The sequence below is a fragment of the Seriola dumerili genome, unplaced genomic scaffold (assembly GCF_002260705.1).
Source record: "Seriola dumerili isolate Sdu_G_001 unplaced genomic scaffold, Sdu_1.0 BDQW01000035.1, whole genome shotgun sequence".
NCBI classification, from domain to species: domain Eukaryota; kingdom Metazoa; phylum Chordata; class Actinopteri; order Carangiformes; family Carangidae; genus Seriola; species Seriola dumerili.
Window position 1 is genome coordinate 114253 of NW_019174290.1, and position 19577 is coordinate 133829.

The window sequence follows — 19577 nt, forward strand, 5'->3', positions numbered from 1 at the left end:
GGTGACTTCCTCGGCCTATATTTTTTAAATAGCCGAACTGACAAAGTTTGCCCTACTATGCAGATGTTTTGCACTCCTTATGATGTAATCCATGTTTTTTAATCTAATAAAAAAAACTGTATCGTATTTTTTGAATTATTATTATTATTATTATTATTATTATTATTATTATGTGCCTGCAATACAATAGCTTTGAAGAGAGTATGAAAGCAACTCCAAGGTAAATCAACAAGGTGTATTTGCGTGTATTTGTGTACGCTTGTTGTTGTTTGATTCTTTGTGTGTGTGTGTGTGTGTGTACATGTCTTTCTATAATTGTGAGGACAAATTAGGTTTAAAAAACATTTTTGCGAGGTCATTTTGGCCGGTCCTGACAACTTCACAGGGCTGTTTGAAGGTTAGGCTTTGGCAGTTTCTAACACCACGCACACACATACATTGACGGACACACAAACACCATCTCCACCGTATAGATATTAATTGTTAAAGTGTCTCGACCTGGTAACACAAGCTTTTTGGAGGGTCTGTGTTAGACAGCTCTGCTGCCACACACAACAATACACACACGCACATTGACAGACACACACAATCAGCTGCTGCCTAAACTTTCACACAACTGACTGTGATGGGCTAATTAGACTGATTAACTCAGGGCATTTTTTTTTTTACTGTTGTGCACGTTGTTCTGTTCTAGCAAGATAAATCACAGCAGCTTTATTGCAGATCATCTTCTGTTAGGTAAACTTTCACACAACTGACTGTGATGGGCTAATTAGACTGATTAACTCAGGGCATTTTTTTTTTTACTGTTGTGCACGTTGTTCTGTTCTAGCAAGAGAAATCACAGCAGCTTTATTGCAGATCATCTTCTGTTAGGGCATGTACATGTGTGTATACATGTCTTGCTTTTCTTGGTTGTGGGGAGAAATTTAGGTTCAAACCATCATTGTGAGGTCACTTTGGCCAGAGTTTCAAAGAGCTTTTTGAGGGATACCAGCAGTGACTGAGGTCAGAGTTAGGATAATTCTCTACAACATGAATGAAACTCAAAGTAAAGTAAGTCCTCTGTAGAGATTGAAACGTGTGTGATGGACACGCACCAAGCAGCAGGCATATTCAACATTTCTTGAAGAATTTTTTCTAGTTATAATTCTTCTCTATAATTATAATTCTGGTTCTTCTTCTTCTTCTTCTTCTTCTTCTTCTTCTTCTTCTTCTTATTATTATTATTATTATTATTATTATTATTATTATTATTATCATTATTATCATTATTATTATTGGTAGTAGTAGTAACAGCAGTGACAGCCGTTAAAAAGCAGTCGGCTCAGCGGTTAACGGCTAATAATAGCTAGGTAGGAACTTTTCTTCGACTGTTGTCCAGCCGGCTGCTTTCAATCGGTGCACACACGAGGAGCTCACCGGATGTTGATGCACTCACATGTTGCTGTTCGGCTGTTAAGGCCGCTTCTCATCGATGTAGCTTGTGGATAATTAGAAAAAAAACTTCTCATTATTAAATCAGGATGTCAGCGTCGTTGCTCAGAAGAGGACTGGAGCTGCTTAGCGACGATATTAAAGGTCAGTTTAGCCTCTTAGCTTGCTAGCTAAGTAACGTTAGCATTGGATGTAAGTGCTCTCTGACCACTGTTCGTGACTCGTGTGGTTACATCGTTACACTTTGGTTCTAACTGTCTTAAAATAGGAAACTGGTGACCTGATGCTCATTTTGCTTTAAATTATTATCAGAATTACACTCAAAAAGTTTAAGTGCATTGGCTAACAGTTAACCAGTCACATAGTGGAATATATTGTCCTGTTTAAATTAGGTTTTCTGCCTTTCTCTATGTACTTTGCACCCTGCCAGATGTCAGTAAAGGGAAGAAGAAGAAGCAGCAGCAGACCCCCAGCTCAGCCACTGTGATGGAGCTGGTGAGCACCAAGCGGCAGGGAGTCACCAAGCAGGTCAAACGGCTGCAGGGTCGCCTGGGTCCGGGCAAGAGCAAAGCCACTGTCAAAGACAAGAGGATCAAGTCTGCAGTGGGTCAGTCTACTCGTAGTCCTGCACAGCATTAGAGTTTAGAGGGAAATACACCCAAAAGTAGAATTCACAAACGTAATAAGCCGATTATAACTCATGTTTAAGGTGGATTTTGCGCTTAATGGATGACACATGCTGTATTAAAACACCATAAAGCTGATTATCGTTTTCTAGATTGTAGAATACAGGTGGCTCTGTGTGTGTTCTTGCTCTCTCTTTGCAGGTGTACATCAAAACCACAAGGTGGCTGTATTATAAAGCTAACAATCTTGCAGTGGCTGAGCAGCACATCCCTTTTAAAATAATAGTATAGTAAAGAAAACATTGCCATAAGACTAACTTTATCTGACAGTATTCATAGTTGGTGTGATTGGAGTACTAGTGTACCTCTGGTGTTTGTTTTTAACGTATTACAGCATCTGTTGTACCTTCTTGCACTAAACTTCCTCATCTCCTTTGGTGTTTATTGTAGAGGAGTTCAGGAAGAAGCAAGGGAAGAGCCAGATGAGTGCAAACCTCAAATACTTTATGGCTACAGGCTACAAAGCAACAGATTCTGACACTTCAAAGGTAAGAAAGGTGTCTCTGGCTTTTTAAGTAGTGTCGTTTTAAATCAGAAATTGTCAATTGGTCAAAAGTCTTTTACTAAAAAAACCATGATTGTTTTACTTTACTATATTTTTTCTGCTCTTCTTCACTGTCACTTTGTTAATTTGAGTTTGTTGACCTGCTCCTTTTCTCACCTAGATCCTGAATCACAATTTAGGGAGACAGTCGAGGAATCGCCCTGAACTACTTGCCAAGAAGCCCAAGGAGCCGAAGTCGTTGTTCACAGAGGAGGAGTTCCAGCAGTTCCAGAAGGAATACTTTGGCAGGACTGTGGAGGAGAAGAAATAAAGTGCACGCACAAAAACAAAGACACTGCAGCATCAGAGGAAACACCATGGCTGCCTTTTGTGGCTCAAAGTGGATTTCTGGACCAGGTTGTGTTCTGGAGGTTGGTTTCACTTCACGTCTGAATGGAACAATAAACTTTGAGGAGAAATGCTCCTATAGGCTGAATCTATGCTGGTTGTAGGACTTTGAACACACACATAGGGAATATTGGATTTACCTACCTGGGTGATAAAATGCTGTAATTCAAAACTTAAATTAGATTTCTCAAGAAAAGATACAGACATATGCAAAGTTCATTGAATTTGTTCAGTTTCTTCTCCATAATTGTAATAAATACAGATATAAAGATTATTTTTCTTATTGTTAAAATGGTCTCCTCCAGTCACAATTCCAATCAGCACAGTCTATTTACCGGTAATTGTTTTTTTTTTTTTATCTTTATGTTGACATTTAAAAACACTGTATTTTTGTAAATTCAATTCTTCTGTTACTCACATCTTCATTCTGGTTGTAGTAGCAATAAACTAACTTACAAAAAGGGTTTTTGAAAATGGTTGACTTTGTATGAGTTTAGCTATGGCCACGACTCAACAGGCTATTTCCAGAAAAACACTGTACACGAAGAATCTGGATGAAGTTTCAGTGGTTGAAGTTAAAATGTTTCAGCTCCCCCTCACTTCTGTTTGTCATGGCAATAACACAGTGTTGTGTAGTGCAGCAGAAAATAGTAAATGAATGAACCTTAGATGCCTTTTCCCACAAATTCAAATTAATTTGTTATTTGTAACATGTAAGCTGGTGATCACATTATCTGTTCACTGTGTGTCTGTGTGCATGATGTATGTATATCAGCTTTGTTGACTTTGGAAAATATTTTTCATTCAGCAGAACCTGCTAGAGGCGTGTTAATAACAAGAATGCAGATGCTTGACTAACCGAAAGTGAATACCAGTTATGTCATAAGATGTTGATGGCTTTTGCATCTAACTGGTTCAGGTTTTAAGATCAGCATTCACACTTCGATTGTGAGCATCAGTGTGAGTGCAGCAAAGGAGAGAGACTGCAGGGTTACACGATGTCACGGGTAAGAAATTACATATTGTCATATATGTCACTTGCTTTTTCAGAGATTATGAAAGTAGCATGTGTAATACTGCTTATCTTTTTGGAGCCATGTTTATCTATATGGTCCCTGTTTCTGCTTACAGTATAAAATGTGCAAGATATTTTTGGTGTGTTCTGAGATTTGATCAAAACTTAAAAATTAAAAAGTCAACAGCAACATCTCTTTCCAGAAACAATGCCCCTGGTTGCTTATTCATTCAAAACAAGCCATTGAAATCAGGGTGGTGCGGTGGTTAGCGCAGTCGCAGCAAGAGAGTTCTGGGTTCGAACCCCGGTTGGTGCCTTTCTGTGGGAGTTTGCATGTTCTCCCTGTGCCTGCGTGGATTCTCTCTGGGTACTCCGGCTTCATCCCACAGTCCAAAAACATGCACATTAGGTCAATTGGCAACTCTGAAAAGTGCCCATAGGTGTGAATGAGAGTCTGAGTGCTTGATTGTCTCTATATGTCTGCCCTGCGATAGACTGGTGACCTGTCCTGGGTGTACGCCGCCCTCGCCCAATGTCAGCCGGGAATGCCTCCAGGTCTCCCTGCGACCCTATAAGGAAAAGTGGTATAGATGATGGATGGAAGCCACTGAAATCACAGTCCTATCCCTACCCATCCTACTATACACACTGATGTGCTTGGATATTGAATGTTTTTGACTATGTTGCTTTAGCACATTAATTGAATGGTTTCCGTTGCTGTCGTTTAATTTCTAATGTTATTTCTACTGTCTAGTTATTGTGCAGAGTGAAAGTGAAACGAGATGTGAGTGTGCAAAGATGTGATCCGGCTTGTCCGACATGCTTGGCAAGATAACCTGAAATCAACCTCAGCGGACTGATTACCATGATAGATACTGTAATATGGATGACTTCTCAGATTAGGAATGCAGATTAATAATGTTTTGTCTGGGTCATATTTGTGCTTCCCTAAAAACACTACAGTGAATTTGATAAGAATCTACAAAGTAGTTGTTTTGAAACTTTTTTCTGATACAAAGTCAGGCTGGGAACTGGACTCCAGTCTGGACTAAGTTTAATTACATAATGTATAGGCTTATCTGGGAAAATACTCATTACAGTTGTAAACTGCAGTTTTATAATCTGGATAAATGTCAAAAAAGGGGAATTATGAATATGGAATAATGTCCTCTGATTGGTTAAACATTTTATAATATATGTTATGGAATGTGTCATCAGATACTGCAACAGCTTCAGTGTGTGTAGATGAATTATGCCTCTTCTTTTTCAGGATTCAAAGAGACCAGTTCCAATGCCAAGGAACAAACTTAACCTTCAGGACAAAGCTGAAGACGATGAGGCATCCACTCCTCAGTCTCCCACAAGATATATAAAGGTTGGTGCTCAGTAATCTATACTCCGCAGAGAGATCAAACCCGCAAGTCAACTCTAACTGTCATGTATAGGCACATTTGTAAATCAGGATTCAACAAACTATATGGTTGAATTCTAATGATTTCTTTTTATCCGATACTTCTGGATGGAATAAAATTATATCTGAAATTTGATTTCTTTAAATTTTACAAAGATTTACTAATTAAGATTCTAACTAAAAAAAATATTGCATAAATAACACATTTTCTATGGTCCTGGCACATACATGTATCTTCATTACAATACTTATAGTGCATTTTTTTTAAAAATTCCATGCAGTACATCACAGTTACAAACCGACATTTACAGATGTAGAGATTCAAATTGAGCAATGAAGTGTGTCTTTTACATTTCAACAGTCAGCTACTGTGACTGATGACGTATTTTGTTTTTCACTCAGGGAGGTTCAGTGTCCTCAACTCCTCCACCAGTGTTGCCAAAGAAGTGGACTGTTAAAAAGAGTCCGGGAGGAAGTGAAACTGAAAATGGCGGCCCAAAAATAGTAAAGGTACTGTTGTTTTCTTTCAAAGCATGATGTGGGACAAAATGTGCTCACAAAGTAAAACAAGTAAAAGTTAATGAAACATCTTCACATCTGAATTTGCCAGAATGCGCAGTAGTGACCCAAAATCCTAAAGGTTCCCCCTTAATGAACGAGGAGAATTTTAGGGTATTTGGGGGAATCCCAATTTGGGGAATTCTTGTGGAAAGTTGGAGAAACTTTGTACTTAGTCATTCAGATATTGTAGCCAAAATCAGAAGACCATGAAATTCCATCCACAGTCAAAAAAAAAAAAAGTAAAAGAAAATAAGTACAAGATCAAATTTCTTCAAACTGGCTGGTCAAGGTAATGTAGAAAAACAACCTTTAATGTTTCTGTAGTGTTGTGTGAGCATAGCAGCTAGTTAGCTGGTAAAATACACAGCTACAAAATACTCTGAATTATGGATTATACTTCTAAATGTCCATTTTGGGAAAAACTTTTACTCTTCTGGAATAAAGAAAATAGTCTAATCTTCTTATTGATGTATGTTTAAAAAATATATTTAAATGGGTAAACAAATTACTCAAGTATATTATGCAATAAAATCTATTCAGATGTTATAAAAAGACTAAAATCCTTAATCACGTAATGGAATCATGCTCCACCAACGCCATCAAAAGTGAAGGCCCTGCATTTAGATTTAAAACTACACCAGAAAAAAAGGGGGAAAATGATCGAAGAACAAAGACCTGTAGATTTGTAATAATAAAAATCTTCTGAAGCTCATGAGATGAGGCAGAAACGTCACATAAGGCATGAAAAGAATGAAAATAATCCATCAGACTGCCTCTATCAGATAACTGATATGGGAAGAAAAAAAAGATCACACAGATCTAAAAACATGTTTTTGTCCTTTCACTTGGTATGCCTGGATTGTCATTTATTCTCAGGTGATTGCTGATCAATCAAATACGAATATCCATCAAGCAAAACAATTTCGGCTGCCTCCCATACTTCCAAGACGAGACCCTGACGATAAAGATGAAATCTTGGTAACTTTTCTTTTACAACAATTACTTCACTAAAACATTGTCCAGGAATACGTCGTCTTTTTAGCTGCATTGTTAATAAATGACTTCTCATCTTCTAACAGGATTCCTGCTCTCTGATGGTATGGTGGAAGGAAAAGAAATGTGAGTAAGAGAACCAGTTTGAAAATATTAATGTTCCCAGTGAGCGTGGCATCTTTATGTTGCTAAAGTACAGTTTTATTGACTTGCAGCCTGGGAGTCCCTGTGCGACGACATCAGCTCTCCAAGGAAGTAAGCTTACCTCTTCAAAACACCAGATTACACCTTTTCTGTTTCTATCCTTGAGATATAGCAGTGCATTGAGCTAAATGCTAACATCATAAATGCTAACATGTTCAAACATGTAACATGTAGCAGAAATAATGTTTGCCATGTTCATCATCTCTGTATAGCGTGTTAGCATGCTAATATATTGTAATTGGCACTTAATGCAAAGTGCCACTGAGGCTGATGGGAACATTATTAGCTTTGCAGGTATTTTGGTTATAAAGTCAAAGTTAAGGGGTTTCCAAGGTGATCACAATTCATCCTGAAGGTAACATGAGTGTGTGTATCAAATTTCATGAAAATCCAACCAATCAACCAAGCCATCCCAAGAGCCTCTCTGCTAGCATGGCCAAAACAAACATCAGCTGTGAACTGCTCTCTCAAACCTTCACACTTATTGGTCTTCTCAGGTCAAAATTTTATACATGAATAGTCATTTAAAAGCCTCAATACTATCACTGTCTATACACAAACTCAGTCTGCCTTTAGATTAAACTGAATGGGTTCCTCTAATTAAAGCTCAGTTGTAATGATCCGATACAATGTTCTTATAATACTTCTCAGGATCATCAAAGTTAAAGCTGAACACCTCTATAAAGCTATCAAGACTTACATCCTTCTGCTGACTGAACACGGTGCCACCCTGAAGGAGTACACTTCGGAGCTGCACTGCACCGCTGACAACTTAAACAAGGTAACAAGACTGATTAAATTACTTCTGATTAACTGCACCAGTTAATTTTAGGTATGTTTGAGACACAATTCAGTTGAAGTATATCAAATAAATTCCCTTTTCACTCTAAAGTATTCAAAAGGGACAAAGATCGCTGCTATTACCGGAGGAACTACAACTGTACTGGGAGGTGTGGCAGCAGCAGCCGGAGTGATACTATCTCCTGTGACACTAGGAGCCTCACTGGCCCTGACTGCAGTTGGCGTGGGCGTGGCTGCAGTCGGTGGCGTCACTGGTGCAACAGCAGCCATCACCGACAAGGTGACAACAACAAGGTTATTTATAGTTTGTGGTGTGGATTTTCTTTTTGAAATAATTGCTCTGCACCCATCTATTTGAACTTGATCATACAGCCTCATGCTCATTCTCTGCAACTGCATTCCTCTAAGGAATGTTGTCTTGTATTGTCATTGCTGCACACAAAGCAATCTCAGTCCAGACTGCACTGGTCTGTGGTTCCCTGATGGTGGAACAAGCTACTAAATGCTATCAGAGCAGGGGCGTCCCTACTCTATCTTCAAGAATCTCTTGAAGACTGAACTCTTCCAAGAGCGCCTCGTCTCCTAACACTTCTAACACCCTAACCTGCCTAACTAATACTCACTATGCATTTTCAGTGCACTTCCTTACTTGATCTCTGCGCACTTATTAAATAGATGTAGTACTTAGTACTTACGCTAAAGTTTCCTACTGCACTGAAGCTTTAGTGATGTCCCTAACTGGTAAATTGCTTTGAATAAAAGCATCTGCCAGATGAGTAATTGATTTAAAGCCACTAAGTGTCAAACTTTCTCTACTTTAACGCCCCCTAATGGTAGTATTAAAAAAACACACACTGGCAAACAGCAGGCCGTAGGATAAATATGCTCAGTTAATTTCCTTCAAACACAATTTCATGCGATTAGAATAATGAAAAGGTGCCATAAGCAAACACAAAGAATAAACACAAAGTAGTTCTAACTTTTTTAAAAAACTTTTTTAATTAACACATCATGTGTTTAAAGCTGCTGAGTAACAGATTATGAATTCTGTTCTAACAGGTGAGCACCTCTCTCGACAAGAAGAAAATCAAAAAGACACTCCAAGATTACAGGGACCTCATGACGGACATTATCAACTCCTTGAAGTTTGTCAATAAGGGCATGGAGCAGCTAAAGCAGCACGATCTGTCCCTTCTCTGTAGAGCCAGGGGGGATTCCACGAGGGTAGCCAGCATGGTAGACCTTTCTACTACAGGAGGGGCAAGTGCTGGGGCCTTAGAGGCTAACAGTAAGGCATTTGGGATGATTGAAGGCTTTGCCCTTGCCATGGATTCCTACTACACCCAAGGAAAAGATGGGGAGAAGATGAAAAAGGGCCTTGAGTCGAAGCTTGCAACTAAAATCTGCACGCTAGCAGAAGGGCTCAATAATGGATTAGATGAGCTAATCCAAATAAAGGACTTGTTCAGTAAGCATTGTCAAGAGGTGTGAATGTTTTTGAACTGGTAGACAGTCCCCTGCCTGCTTTGTGTATGGGTTACGGTTTGATGTGATTTTTGCTTGATTTTTCCAAGGAAAAAAAAAATGATGAAAAAATGGTGAAAATGATTAATTAATGATTAATGATTAATTTTTGTTAATTTTGTTTACGTGTTTATTTTAAAGACATGTAATATACTTTACAGCCTACCTTTTTTTCCAGCTTTACTGCTTGTAGCTTCAGACTGTTTACTTTGACTAGATATAACTGAGATTGTGTGTATCTCTGTGGCTTTTAAATATTTGTTCCTCTTTGTCACTTTGCATGATGCTCTTGCTAAGAATTTTTTCTTAAACTAATCAGTAGTAAAGTATCATATATACACACACTAGCCTCAATGTTATGTTCATCATTTGTTCATGTGTATACAAGGAAATGTGTGCAAGATTGTAAAAAATAAAACTTTTAATAGCTGAAGATAACCACCAGAGGGCAGTCCAGTTCTTGGCCCTGTGAGCTATAGCCGGGTTCATTAAGTTTATCCACCAGCTGCAATGAATTCACAAGAGACTGCATGTTGCTTAGGCTATACGCAGACAGATCAACAAGTAATATAGCGCTATGGTGCAGGGACAGCGCCCACAAAACGAGAAAGACTGGAAATACAGTGTACCTGACAAATCTGATTATGATTTCCTTACTACTGAAGGTTGTTTGTTAGGAACTCCATTGTCCGCAATGTGGAAACTTACTTTTGCCTCACTACACAGCATTAAAAACAAAGATGAGTTCCAGACAACAACGTGATTATATGACATGATTAAAAATTACATTTTGATAAACAATTGTAAAAAAAAAAAAATAGAATTAGGGTCAGGATGCAGGATAAGGTAGGCCTAAAAATCAACACGGATTAAAATAATTGTTTTGTTTTTTTAAGTATGTGAGTTGTGTATTACGTAATATATGTTTGAAGTTGGTATTTGCCTTCGACAGGCGCATAAAAGACCCGCAATAGTGTTCCCTTACTCAATGTTTACATTTTGCATTTGACCTATATTTGACGTAGGGAGGAAGTCGTGCTTAAAGCTCCATATGGATCTATCTTGTCAACTGTCGGGTGTAGATATGCATCTAGCCAATCAAAAACAAGACTCGAGCGGAGTAATCGCAGCGGTATGCGCGTTTGGCTACTACTACTACTACTGCTTGGCTGAAATGGGCGTTCATTATTGTTTGGAAATCCATTCTTTGAAACGGAAACTCCTCTCACTCGCGCTGCTACTTACGCCGCAAGCAAACGCCCCCGTGGAGTGACACAGCGGAGGGATACACTCGGTGGTTCTTCGGCTCTGTATATACCAGTGTGACTCCCTCCGCTCGTTCTTCGTTTCCACAACATATCAAGTGATTATCAGCTCTCAGTAGTAGCTATCACGCGCTAAAATGGCATTGTGAAGGCGTGCGGCGGCGATCCTTGCAGTGGCAACAACCTGGCAGTGCAACGGCTAAGTGCACTGGCTATTTCTGGCAAAATGGCGTAAGTATTTTTGCCGATATTTTCCATACCCGTTCATGTCTGATTACTGTCGGCGTAAATGTAAGCTCGACCGGCTAGTGTTGATGAAGTTAACATACCTGTTGAGTAACGGTTAGGCGCGCTGAAAAAACGGTTTATTCTTGAAAACTATGGGCGAATCTAAAAGTCGATCCCGTGATGAGGGTTTACAGTTGGTGTGTCAGTGTCGAATTACAGTGTCAGCTGAGGTAGTCCCAGCCGGCCGACAGCCTGTGTTGTGAGCCGTTTTTGTTTTTAATCATCGAGGCCTATTAGAGGCTGTTACAGTTGTGAGAGAAACGTTTTGTAGGCAGCTCGGTTAAAGTTGACGTGTATTTCACAACAACAGTCAGGCTGTTAAATGTTTTTCAACATTGGTTGTGTTTGTGTATATTAAACTCTGACAACGTGGCGTGTCCAAAATGGCGCGCACCGTCCTTCCCACTCAGCCCTGGGACAGATGGCTCTGTTGTGAAAATGGCGGTTGCCCTCCCACATCTCCTCTGAGGAGGGCGGAGTTACCAACCAAAGCATGACCAAATTAGGAAATGTTATCCCCCGGTGGAGGGCGGGTGTTAACCATCAACGGCGCTGTGACACTTCAGTGGAACGGATTAGCCAAAATTAGCCTCCCCTCCCCCATATGAGAGGCGTCGAAAGCCTTCACAGCGCAAGCGCACACCAACAAGAAAGTTGTACTGTTTGCATGAGGGTTGTTATAATCTGGAATTGTGTTGTTGTTTCAACAAATGTGTATATACACTATGGGGATCTTGCATGCACACATAAGGTTGACCCACTCAAAGTGTTGTCAACCACGTGGCATAATAGTACTTTGGTCCCAGCTCTTTATTTGCGATTAAAGCTTGTTTTTTGTGGTGTTTTCCTTTTTAGCTGTGGACATTCAGCTCCCAAAATGTTTCCACCAATGTTTAACCTCTTAATAAAGTAACTCTCAAACTGAGTTGTATCCCTCATTCTCTCCCCATGACATTGTTTGCATGTCTGTTATCTCCTTCATCCAGGTCTCTCTCGGCAACCACCCTCAGCTTTGCTGCCGTCGACAGCAGTACCGAACCCCTCGACTTGCTAACGTCATCGGATTCGCCTTTGTTTTTATTCACCCGTTCACGGCTACCACTGACCAGCAGCAGCCATGACACTTTCCCAGCTGGCCTTGGGGGACGTGGAGGCCCTGTACTTAGGTTGGTGTTGTGATGACAGATGTTTCCAAAGCACTACCACAAACATTAGTGAATACAGGGAATGCACAGTATGAATAAGAAACTGCAAAGTTTGGCTTCATGGACTTTAAGTATGGCTTTAGATGCCTATACTTAGCAGAGATGTGATCTGAAAAAGGTTTTTGGTTATTCAGTCTTGCATAAATAGAATAATTGTGTATTTTGTTCATAAAGTTAGATACTTATTGAGGAAGTCCTTGTCCACAGGGCCCTCGTTTCTGATGGCTGACCCCATGGGGCCCCTTCTGGACCAAGATGAAGAAGAAGCTCTTTCTCCCTCCTCCTCTCTAGAGGGGAAGGCGCCAGCTTCGCCCCCCCTCTCTTTATCTTCCTACGTATCCTCCCTGTCTCCCTTTCAGACCTTGTCATCCTCCCCACTCTCTTCTGCCTCCCCACCTCCCTCTCCTCCTCCCACACATCCCTCCTTGTTTCTGGGAACCAAGGCTGGAGCGGACTCGCTGTCCCTCCCCTGGCTGGGTGCCAGCGATCTGCTCGATGCCCACGTTGGAGCAGATGATGGCAAAGGTGAGAGTGACTTTAAATTTTAATTTCTTACATATATGAAGAAGATAATTCTTAACAAATGTCTCAGAAAGGAACAAAAGATTGGAAGCACAGTTGAGTTGAATTACAAAATCTATGAAAAGATGAAGAAGGGAAATCGGTGACTGAAAGAAAAGTGACTAAATAAAATTACAGGTTAAGTAAGAAGCACATTCTTGGCATCAATCAGTTGTTCAATGAAAGAAATTGAGGGCTAGAAATGTTTCCACTGTTAGAGGTGATTGTGAAGTTGGGAATGTTAATTGCTCTAAGGCTCCCAGTAAATGTTTCATATGGGCGGTTTTGTGTCAGTAAAGCATTTAAGGCTGCCCTGCAGGCAGCATGTCCTAGATGCTAGAATTCTGTAGTATTTGGTCACAAGACAATTCCACATTACATTTCTACAGTAAAAATGGAAGTTGCCAAAAACATTTAGGACTAAAGTGTTAGTGAACATGCAAACCAAAATGTGCAAAGTCTTTGTTAAGACACTCTACACTCATCCAGCACCAAAATGAAACATGTGAGTCAGTAAGTGGTAGGTGTGGTGGCCAGTGAGGAACATTTATTGGTATGCAGCCCAGGTGTGGCTCTAAGTGTGTATTTTAGCATTTTTTCACAACGTCTATCCTCATTCATGTGCATAGAATTCATTGCAGGTCTTGGCATCAGTTGAAAGAGTTCCTACTGTACTGAATGCACTATCAAGTGTTTATGCGTCACAAACCTTACTAATACAGGGTAGGATTTAGAAAGATTAAGTTGTACTTGGCGTCATTATTCAATAAATATTATTAAGACACTGAGTATGACGTTAAAAACATGCTTTTGTATTCACTGGCAATCTGATTACCATAAAGCACCTGAAGTTATTCTTTGTATTTGTATCCCAGTTGCTATTTCATTGTGATGTTGATAAAATATTAATAAGTAAATCCTTTGTCAGCAGATGATGCCTTCACGGGCATGGATTGGATGTCAGAGAAAATTGACCTGAGTGAATTTGACTTGGATTCCCTCATTGGCTCCTGCTCATCTGACGATTCTCCCAGCTCCCCCGAGGATCTCCTGGCCTCGCTTGACTCCCACATGGATCTGGATCTAGAGTCCTTCGAAACAACCATCCCCACCTCACCTGACAGCCTGGAGCTGGGTCTGTCACTGGCCGGTATCCCCTCCCTCCCTCTGGATCTCCCTCCTCCTGGGGCAGCTGAGGCCAAGAAGACAGAGATGGTTCCTGATCAGGAGGTTGATATGAAGTCTGAGCCTCCCTCCCCAGTTCCCTCTCTGTCTCCCCCCTCTCCTCAAGCCTACACATTGGAGCTAGGAAGTGAAGTGGATGTGCTGGATGCAGAGAAAACGGCTGCATCTCTCACCACCACTACCATCATCCCAGAACCCAGTGGAAACATTCAGACAACTACCCCCATCGTGCTGTCCATTCCCACATCTCACATTGTAGTAGTGCTCACCAACAAAGACGAGCCTTCCCTCGTATCTCTTGCGGACCCGTCCATTAAAACCTCTCCTCGATCAAGCGACTGCGAAGACGACTCTGGAATCGAGTCAGTTGCTGGCTCACCGGCTCGCCTCCCATCTCCTCCTCCCACCCCCTCCCATACAGCTGGTTCCTCCAGGACCAAACCCTACTCCAAGCCGGAGCCCTCTACCGCTTCCTCCCCCTCGGCCAAGGTCCCCAGGGTCAAATCGGTGTCTGGTGCTCCCAAGGTGGTGGAGAAGAAACTGAAGAAGATGGAGCAGAACAAGACGGCAGCCACTCGCTACCGGCAGAAGAAGAGGGTCGAGCAGGAGCTGCTGAACTCAGAGTGCGAAGAGCTGGAGAAGAAGAACAATGAGTTGGCAGAGAAGGCAGAGTCCATCAGCCGAGAGATCCAGTATCTCAAGGACCTGATGGAGGAAGTTCGTAAGCACCGCCGCGGCAAGACCAACTCAGTGGCTTAAACACCAGGATGCTTATGTGGTACAGTCTCGCTGTTGCAGAGTAGTGATGGGGTTGTGTTTCTGCTCCAGTGCTCACATGCTATCGCAAAGATATGTGTTCTAGTGTTAGAAGTGTATGTTTTAAGAGATTATAGACAAATGGCATGTGAGGGTGGATGTATGAAACGCAGCATTGAACAGAGAGAAGGGAATAGCTGAAGGAAAAGTGAAGAGCCTCTGAAAGTTGAGATGATTAGTTTAGAGCAGGGGGCTGGGAGGTAGTCAGGTGAAGCATCTGTACATGCTTGTCTCTCAGTCCCCTGTTAGATCCCCATGTGTACTCCCTGCCTCACTAGCAGTACTTGCACAAACAGGCAGGGTGTATATTTGTCTTTTGTAGATTAGGCATGCAAAACACAAGTCACCATAGCTCCCGGTAGTGTTGTAGACTTTCAAACCCATTGACGAGAGATTTCCCTCACACTCCCAGCATCAGACAATAGCCGGATCCCAGCCCAGCTTCAAGAAAATAACTCCTGTATCAGTAAAGTGAGAAACCACTTCAACCTTGTTACCCACCCACTCCTTTTTAACCCAGTCTCACCCCATTTTGATCTTCCTCTTAACAGCTTCAAGTCCAGAAAGGGGCCTCATGAATTCTTGATGTAACACTGTTTTCTTTTTTTTTCTTTTTTCTTTTTTTTTTTTTAATGTGTATATAGTTTTCTTCTCCTTTGCTTGCCGATCGTGGCTTTTGTTATTTAATGCTGGATAAAACTTGATAATGTCTCAAGTAGCTCAGTCTCTTAGCACAGGTGTTTGGCTTGTAAAAATGCATTGCTCTTTTTTCTAATAAATATCTATCAGTACCCAAGTGATATGTGTAATGTTCTTTTTCCAACGACAATAGTTTTCTTTAAGTAGCAGAAAAGTAGTGATTAGTGCTTAAACTTTTTTTTTTTTTTTTTAATCTGTTAATGTGCTGACAGTACAATAGACTTTTTACCCTGATAGTTTGACATCCCACAGTAAGAAAAGCACAGGTGTAAATCAAATTCATGATGGTTGAATTCCATTTAGCTGCTTTGAAATGTCTTTTGAGAATATTGAAAAGTGTCCACCTTGTTTCCTAGTATCCCAATTGACGTCTTTAAAACTGTCCAAAATCCAACTACACTCAGGTTACATCGATGTAAAACAGAAACACTGCAAATCTTCATGGGGGGACAGGAATTTGGGTCATTTCTGCCTGGGGAAAAAACCAAGATGAATTTTCTGTCTATTAACTAATTGTCTCAGCAAAAGCGAAGTCTCATCACCGTCATTAATATTTTCAGGTTTTGAAAACCACCAGCCATCACTTTTTAAATAAATAGGGTTCCTAGGAATGGGCAAAGTTGTCATGAAGTAATCAAAGTAAATCTACAGGGTAGCACTGCCACCAACATTCAAAATGCTCACGTAGCCTAATTTATTATCAACAAAAACATCAGTAAAAAAGGACAGAAAGTGGTGTATCATGTTGCAATAGTTTCACAGTGCTCAGCAGAGTTGTACCGTGCTAGTATTTATATCCTCCCAAGTATGAGTCACTCAGCTCCTGTCTCTTAGCTTTGTTTGATGTGTCATAGAAATTAAACACACAAATTAAGCTGGTCTGTCAGTCACAGGAAAAGGGTGTGATCAAAAACCTGGTAGTTGAGAAATGTTTCAAAAACACCTACGAACATATTTGGAGTGATTTAAACTTGTATCTTATTTATTTCCAAATGCTCTAAGCAGGTGTATAAATCCGCACACTGTCACTGATAGAGTTTACGTTGATGTGCACAGCATGTCCCCGGACTTAACCTGCCAAACGAGTTCAAACTGGTCCACGCTCCGCTGCAAGAAGCTGGTGTGAGGTCGCTTGTTACCACCTGGAGCAAAAACTACAGCTCTCTGTCAGGAAATAGGAAATGAGAGATGAGGGGGAAGAAAGCAAGAAACAGCTGGGCAAATGTTTTATGAGAATGTCCTTGCATTTGTGAAACCAGACTACAGTCTCGGGTCTGTCACATGCTGGGTGACAGACAGAGAGGGTGGAGGGACAGCAAGTTTTAGCAACAGATGTCTTTGTACGGTTTGGTCTGAGGCTTGAGTGCCACACGTGTTAACATCAACCGCCCTGTGTGTGTGACACATATTTTGGACATCAAAGCAGTTGATTGCCTCTACAACTGGTTTGAAAACTGGTCCATGAGGCATGACTGAACATAGTTTCTGTCTAAACTGTGAGGACATTTAGGCAAGTATTGGTTAATAGGATTAAAATGATGCCTGCTGGGATTGAATGAAGTCAGCGTAGTGTCCCCAACAGTAATACAACCGTGTGGGTGGTGGGTGTGTGTGAGATTCAGAGGCAGCTCAATATGATGACTAGTGTCAAGCAGCTGTGTAAATTTAGTCCTGGCAGTAAAACCACTTAAACACACAGTCACACACACACACACACACACATACCGACAAACACCCCTCCCTGACAGATTCCTCAGTAGTGAGGCCTTACCCTCCTGAGAAGACAGATAAGAAGAGCAGCCTGAGCTGTAGACCTAAAGGCAGATGATAAAGGCTTTTTCATTATGACTTTTATAATGGTTGCTGCAAATTAATTGCTTGGAAAATTCATTGTTATATTGAAAGTAATTGTCGATTGTTAATAGCGTGCACATAATTTCTGCTCTCTTTAATTATATATTCAAAATTTCTTCAAGAATTTTCTCGTTACACATGTACGATGCTATTTTTTCCTCATTGGTTATTTTATTTCTTAGATACTTAGATATATGAGATATGTGTTAAAGTGCAACACACTTCTCAGTGTTGAAACCTGCATTTTCACTTTGCATGAAAAGCTCAGGTGTCACTCACAAATGACGGCTTTATTTCATCTAAATGACTCAGGAAGACTGTGTCCCAAATCCACATTACATAGTGTGAGCTACAAACAAATTGTCATTATATACTGTTTTAGCAGGGAGTACTTTTCAATGTGCCTTCCAATTAAATTTACATGTCTTTCTTTGAATTTAATACTATTTTTTTGTTTTCATAAAGTACATTTTATTTTATTTTTTTCTAGCCTCTCAACAACACACTCAAAAATCAAGGTTTTGACTGTTTTCAGTAAACCTTTCTGGTAGCTTTCGACTTTGGCCACCCTGCGACTACATACTCAAAACCTGCACAGCATTAGTTTGTAGTATGGATTTAGATTTATGGATAAGTACTGGTGCACATACTGTTAGTATGAAAAACAACAAAGCTAAACTGGTTGTTAATTTGTTTTAGTTTAGGGGTCCTTGATGTGAAAAAGTTTGAGAACCACTAGTCTAGAGGTAGGGAGAACATGTTTTAAAAATATGTTTCATCGCCACGTGAGATCTGACCTCAAGAATCCAGGTTAGTGCTGAGGTTTACACGCATGTGGAGTCCGGTTCCTGCAAGCGACACCTCGAACATGCTACACACACACACACACACACACACACAGGTCGTTACAGAGGCTGAGAAATTCGTTTAAAAGCACTGACAACTTTTTAAAAAAAAAATTTGACAGGAGAGATTCTCTCTCACACGAGTGAATTATGGGTGTGGTGGCTCCAAGCGAAGCTGCACAGATTATTCTTGTCACATTCTTCCGCGCTCCATAGTAATCAGGATCACGGCAGTTTCATTCACTTCATTTATTCACAGCACAGTGGTGGTGAGTCATTTTGTTGCAATTAGACGAAGACAGTGTAAGAGCAGAATCTGTGCATGTTCGTGTGCAGTCATGTGTCTCACTCCATGAGGGTTTTCATGACTGAGTTGGTCTGAACTAAAGCCTTGTTTTACGCACAGCACACAACAGGCTGCTTTGTGGCTGTGAAACTTAAAAGAGGAGGACTGTGTGCTTAGGAATGCCAGAGGGATAACACTCTTGACACTCACACTGCCGTGCCCTAATTTGAGCAAACCACTTTATTTTGAATTGAACCAGATGATTTTGTGTACTAAGCTGTTAACTAGGCGTACCTTCAGACCAGCAGCCGAGTGTAGACTGTATGGTTTCAAGCCCTCCTCTAATTTCGTTTCCTGTTTTGTAAAATCACATCTGTGCGGACGACTGCCTGGAGCCAGTCCAGTAAAACCGGTTTGACAAGGCTACGAATTGACTTGTATCCTTGTACAGTCTGCACTTAAGCGCTCCTGAGACAGTCCTCAACTATATTTCACACGTTACATTATAAGACTTGATGGCATTTGGCTCACCAAAGCGATGAAACCTAGTAAGGCTGTAAGGCTATTCATAGTTTGTCTACTGTAAGTCAGTAAGAGCCAAGCAATCTGACACATTCAGATATTCTGACCTCAGCCTGTTGCTAGTCTATCTCTGGCTGATATTATATAACACAACTATAACACATATACATCACGTGACGTGCAGTCTTGTATAAATTAGACCTGTGGACACTGTCACATTGATGTGATACATTATGGTCAAAAGTTGCAGTTGTTCAAGTGTTTAAATGATTTTTTATATGAATGTAAAGTCAAGCATAAAGAGCTGGACTGTAGGATTTATCATTGTGTGCAAATAGCTACCACACGTGTTGACACGCCCACGCTGCAAAGCAACAAAGTGTGCAGAGCTGCTGATTCCACATTTCGTGTTGATGACAACCTTGACATTAAAACAACAAGGAAACACGCCACAGTCCCGGACATTGTAAAAAAAAAAATCTGACACATTCAGATTCTTCGTGGAAACCTCAGGTCCTGTCTGCTAT

General features: G+C 40.7%; 3 protein-coding genes across 4 annotated transcripts; all 3 read left to right on the plus strand.

The window, feature by feature from the left end:
- The first annotated feature begins 1412 nt into the window (after positions 1-1412).
- Positions 1413-4220, plus strand: rps19bp1 (ribosomal protein S19 binding protein 1). The gene is made up of 4 exons (XM_022738252.1): positions 1413-1581; positions 1868-2044; positions 2514-2611; positions 2789-4220. Exons 1-4 carry the CDS (start codon positions 1527-1529, stop codon positions 2936-2938), a joined length of 480 nt encoding a protein of 159 aa, XP_022593973.1. The 5' UTR covers positions 1413-1526; the 3' UTR covers positions 2939-4220.
- Positions 3976-9868, plus strand: LOC111216655 (apolipoprotein L3-like). The gene is made up of 9 exons (XM_022738251.1): positions 3976-4022; positions 5301-5405; positions 5844-5951; positions 6879-6980; positions 7082-7121; positions 7211-7250; positions 7851-7980; positions 8092-8280; positions 9060-9868. The coding sequence occupies exons 1-9, from the start codon at positions 4014-4016 to the stop codon at positions 9489-9491; spliced, it is 1155 nt and encodes a 384-aa protein (XP_022593972.1). The 5' UTR covers positions 3976-4013; the 3' UTR covers positions 9492-9868.
- Positions 9869-10852: 984 nt separating this feature from the next.
- Positions 10853-15642, plus strand: LOC111216707 (cyclic AMP-dependent transcription factor ATF-4-like). 2 transcript variants are annotated; one of them, XM_022738327.1, is made up of 4 exons: positions 10853-11020; positions 12064-12243; positions 12490-12807; positions 13772-15642. In XM_022738327.1, the coding sequence occupies exons 2-4, from the start codon at positions 12195-12197 to the stop codon at positions 14785-14787; spliced, it is 1383 nt and encodes a 460-aa protein (XP_022594048.1). In that variant the 5' UTR covers positions 10853-11020; positions 12064-12194; the 3' UTR covers positions 14788-15642. The 2 variants fall into 2 exon arrangements, with proteins under 2 accessions (XP_022594048.1, XP_022594049.1); XM_022738328.1 differs by having other exon boundaries at positions 13775-15642.
- The last annotated feature ends 3935 nt before the right edge of the window (positions 15643-19577 follow it).

Bases quoted from the DNA above. Each gene is read 5' to 3' on its own strand.
- rps19bp1 (XM_022738252.1), top strand. From the start codon at position 1,527: ATGTCAGCGTCGTTGCTCAGAAGAGGACTGGAGCTGCTTAGCGACGAT. The intron at 2,045-2,513 runs GTCAGTCTACTC...TGTTTATTGTAG, and splicing joins GAGGATCAAGTCTGCAGTGG to AGGAGTTCAGGAAGAAGCAA. The intron at 2,612-2,788 runs GTAAGAAAGGTG...TTTCTCACCTAG, and splicing joins CAGATTCTGACACTTCAAAG to ATCCTGAATCACAATTTAGG.
- LOC111216655 (XM_022738251.1), top strand. The intron at 6,981-7,081 runs GTAACTTTTCTT...ATCTTCTAACAG, and splicing joins ACGATAAAGATGAAATCTTG to GATTCCTGCTCTCTGATGGT. The intron at 7,981-8,091 runs GTAACAAGACTG...TTCACTCTAAAG, and splicing joins CCGCTGACAACTTAAACAAG to TATTCAAAAGGGACAAAGAT.
- LOC111216707 (XM_022738327.1), top strand. From the start codon at position 12,195: ATGACACTTTCCCAGCTGGCCTTGGGGGACGTGGAGGCCCTGTACTTA. The intron at 12,244-12,489 runs GTTGGTGTTGTG...CCTTGTCCACAG, and splicing joins CGTGGAGGCCCTGTACTTAG to GGCCCTCGTTTCTGATGGCT. The intron at 12,808-13,771 runs GTGAGAGTGACT...ATCCTTTGTCAG, and splicing joins TGGAGCAGATGATGGCAAAG to CAGATGATGCCTTCACGGGC.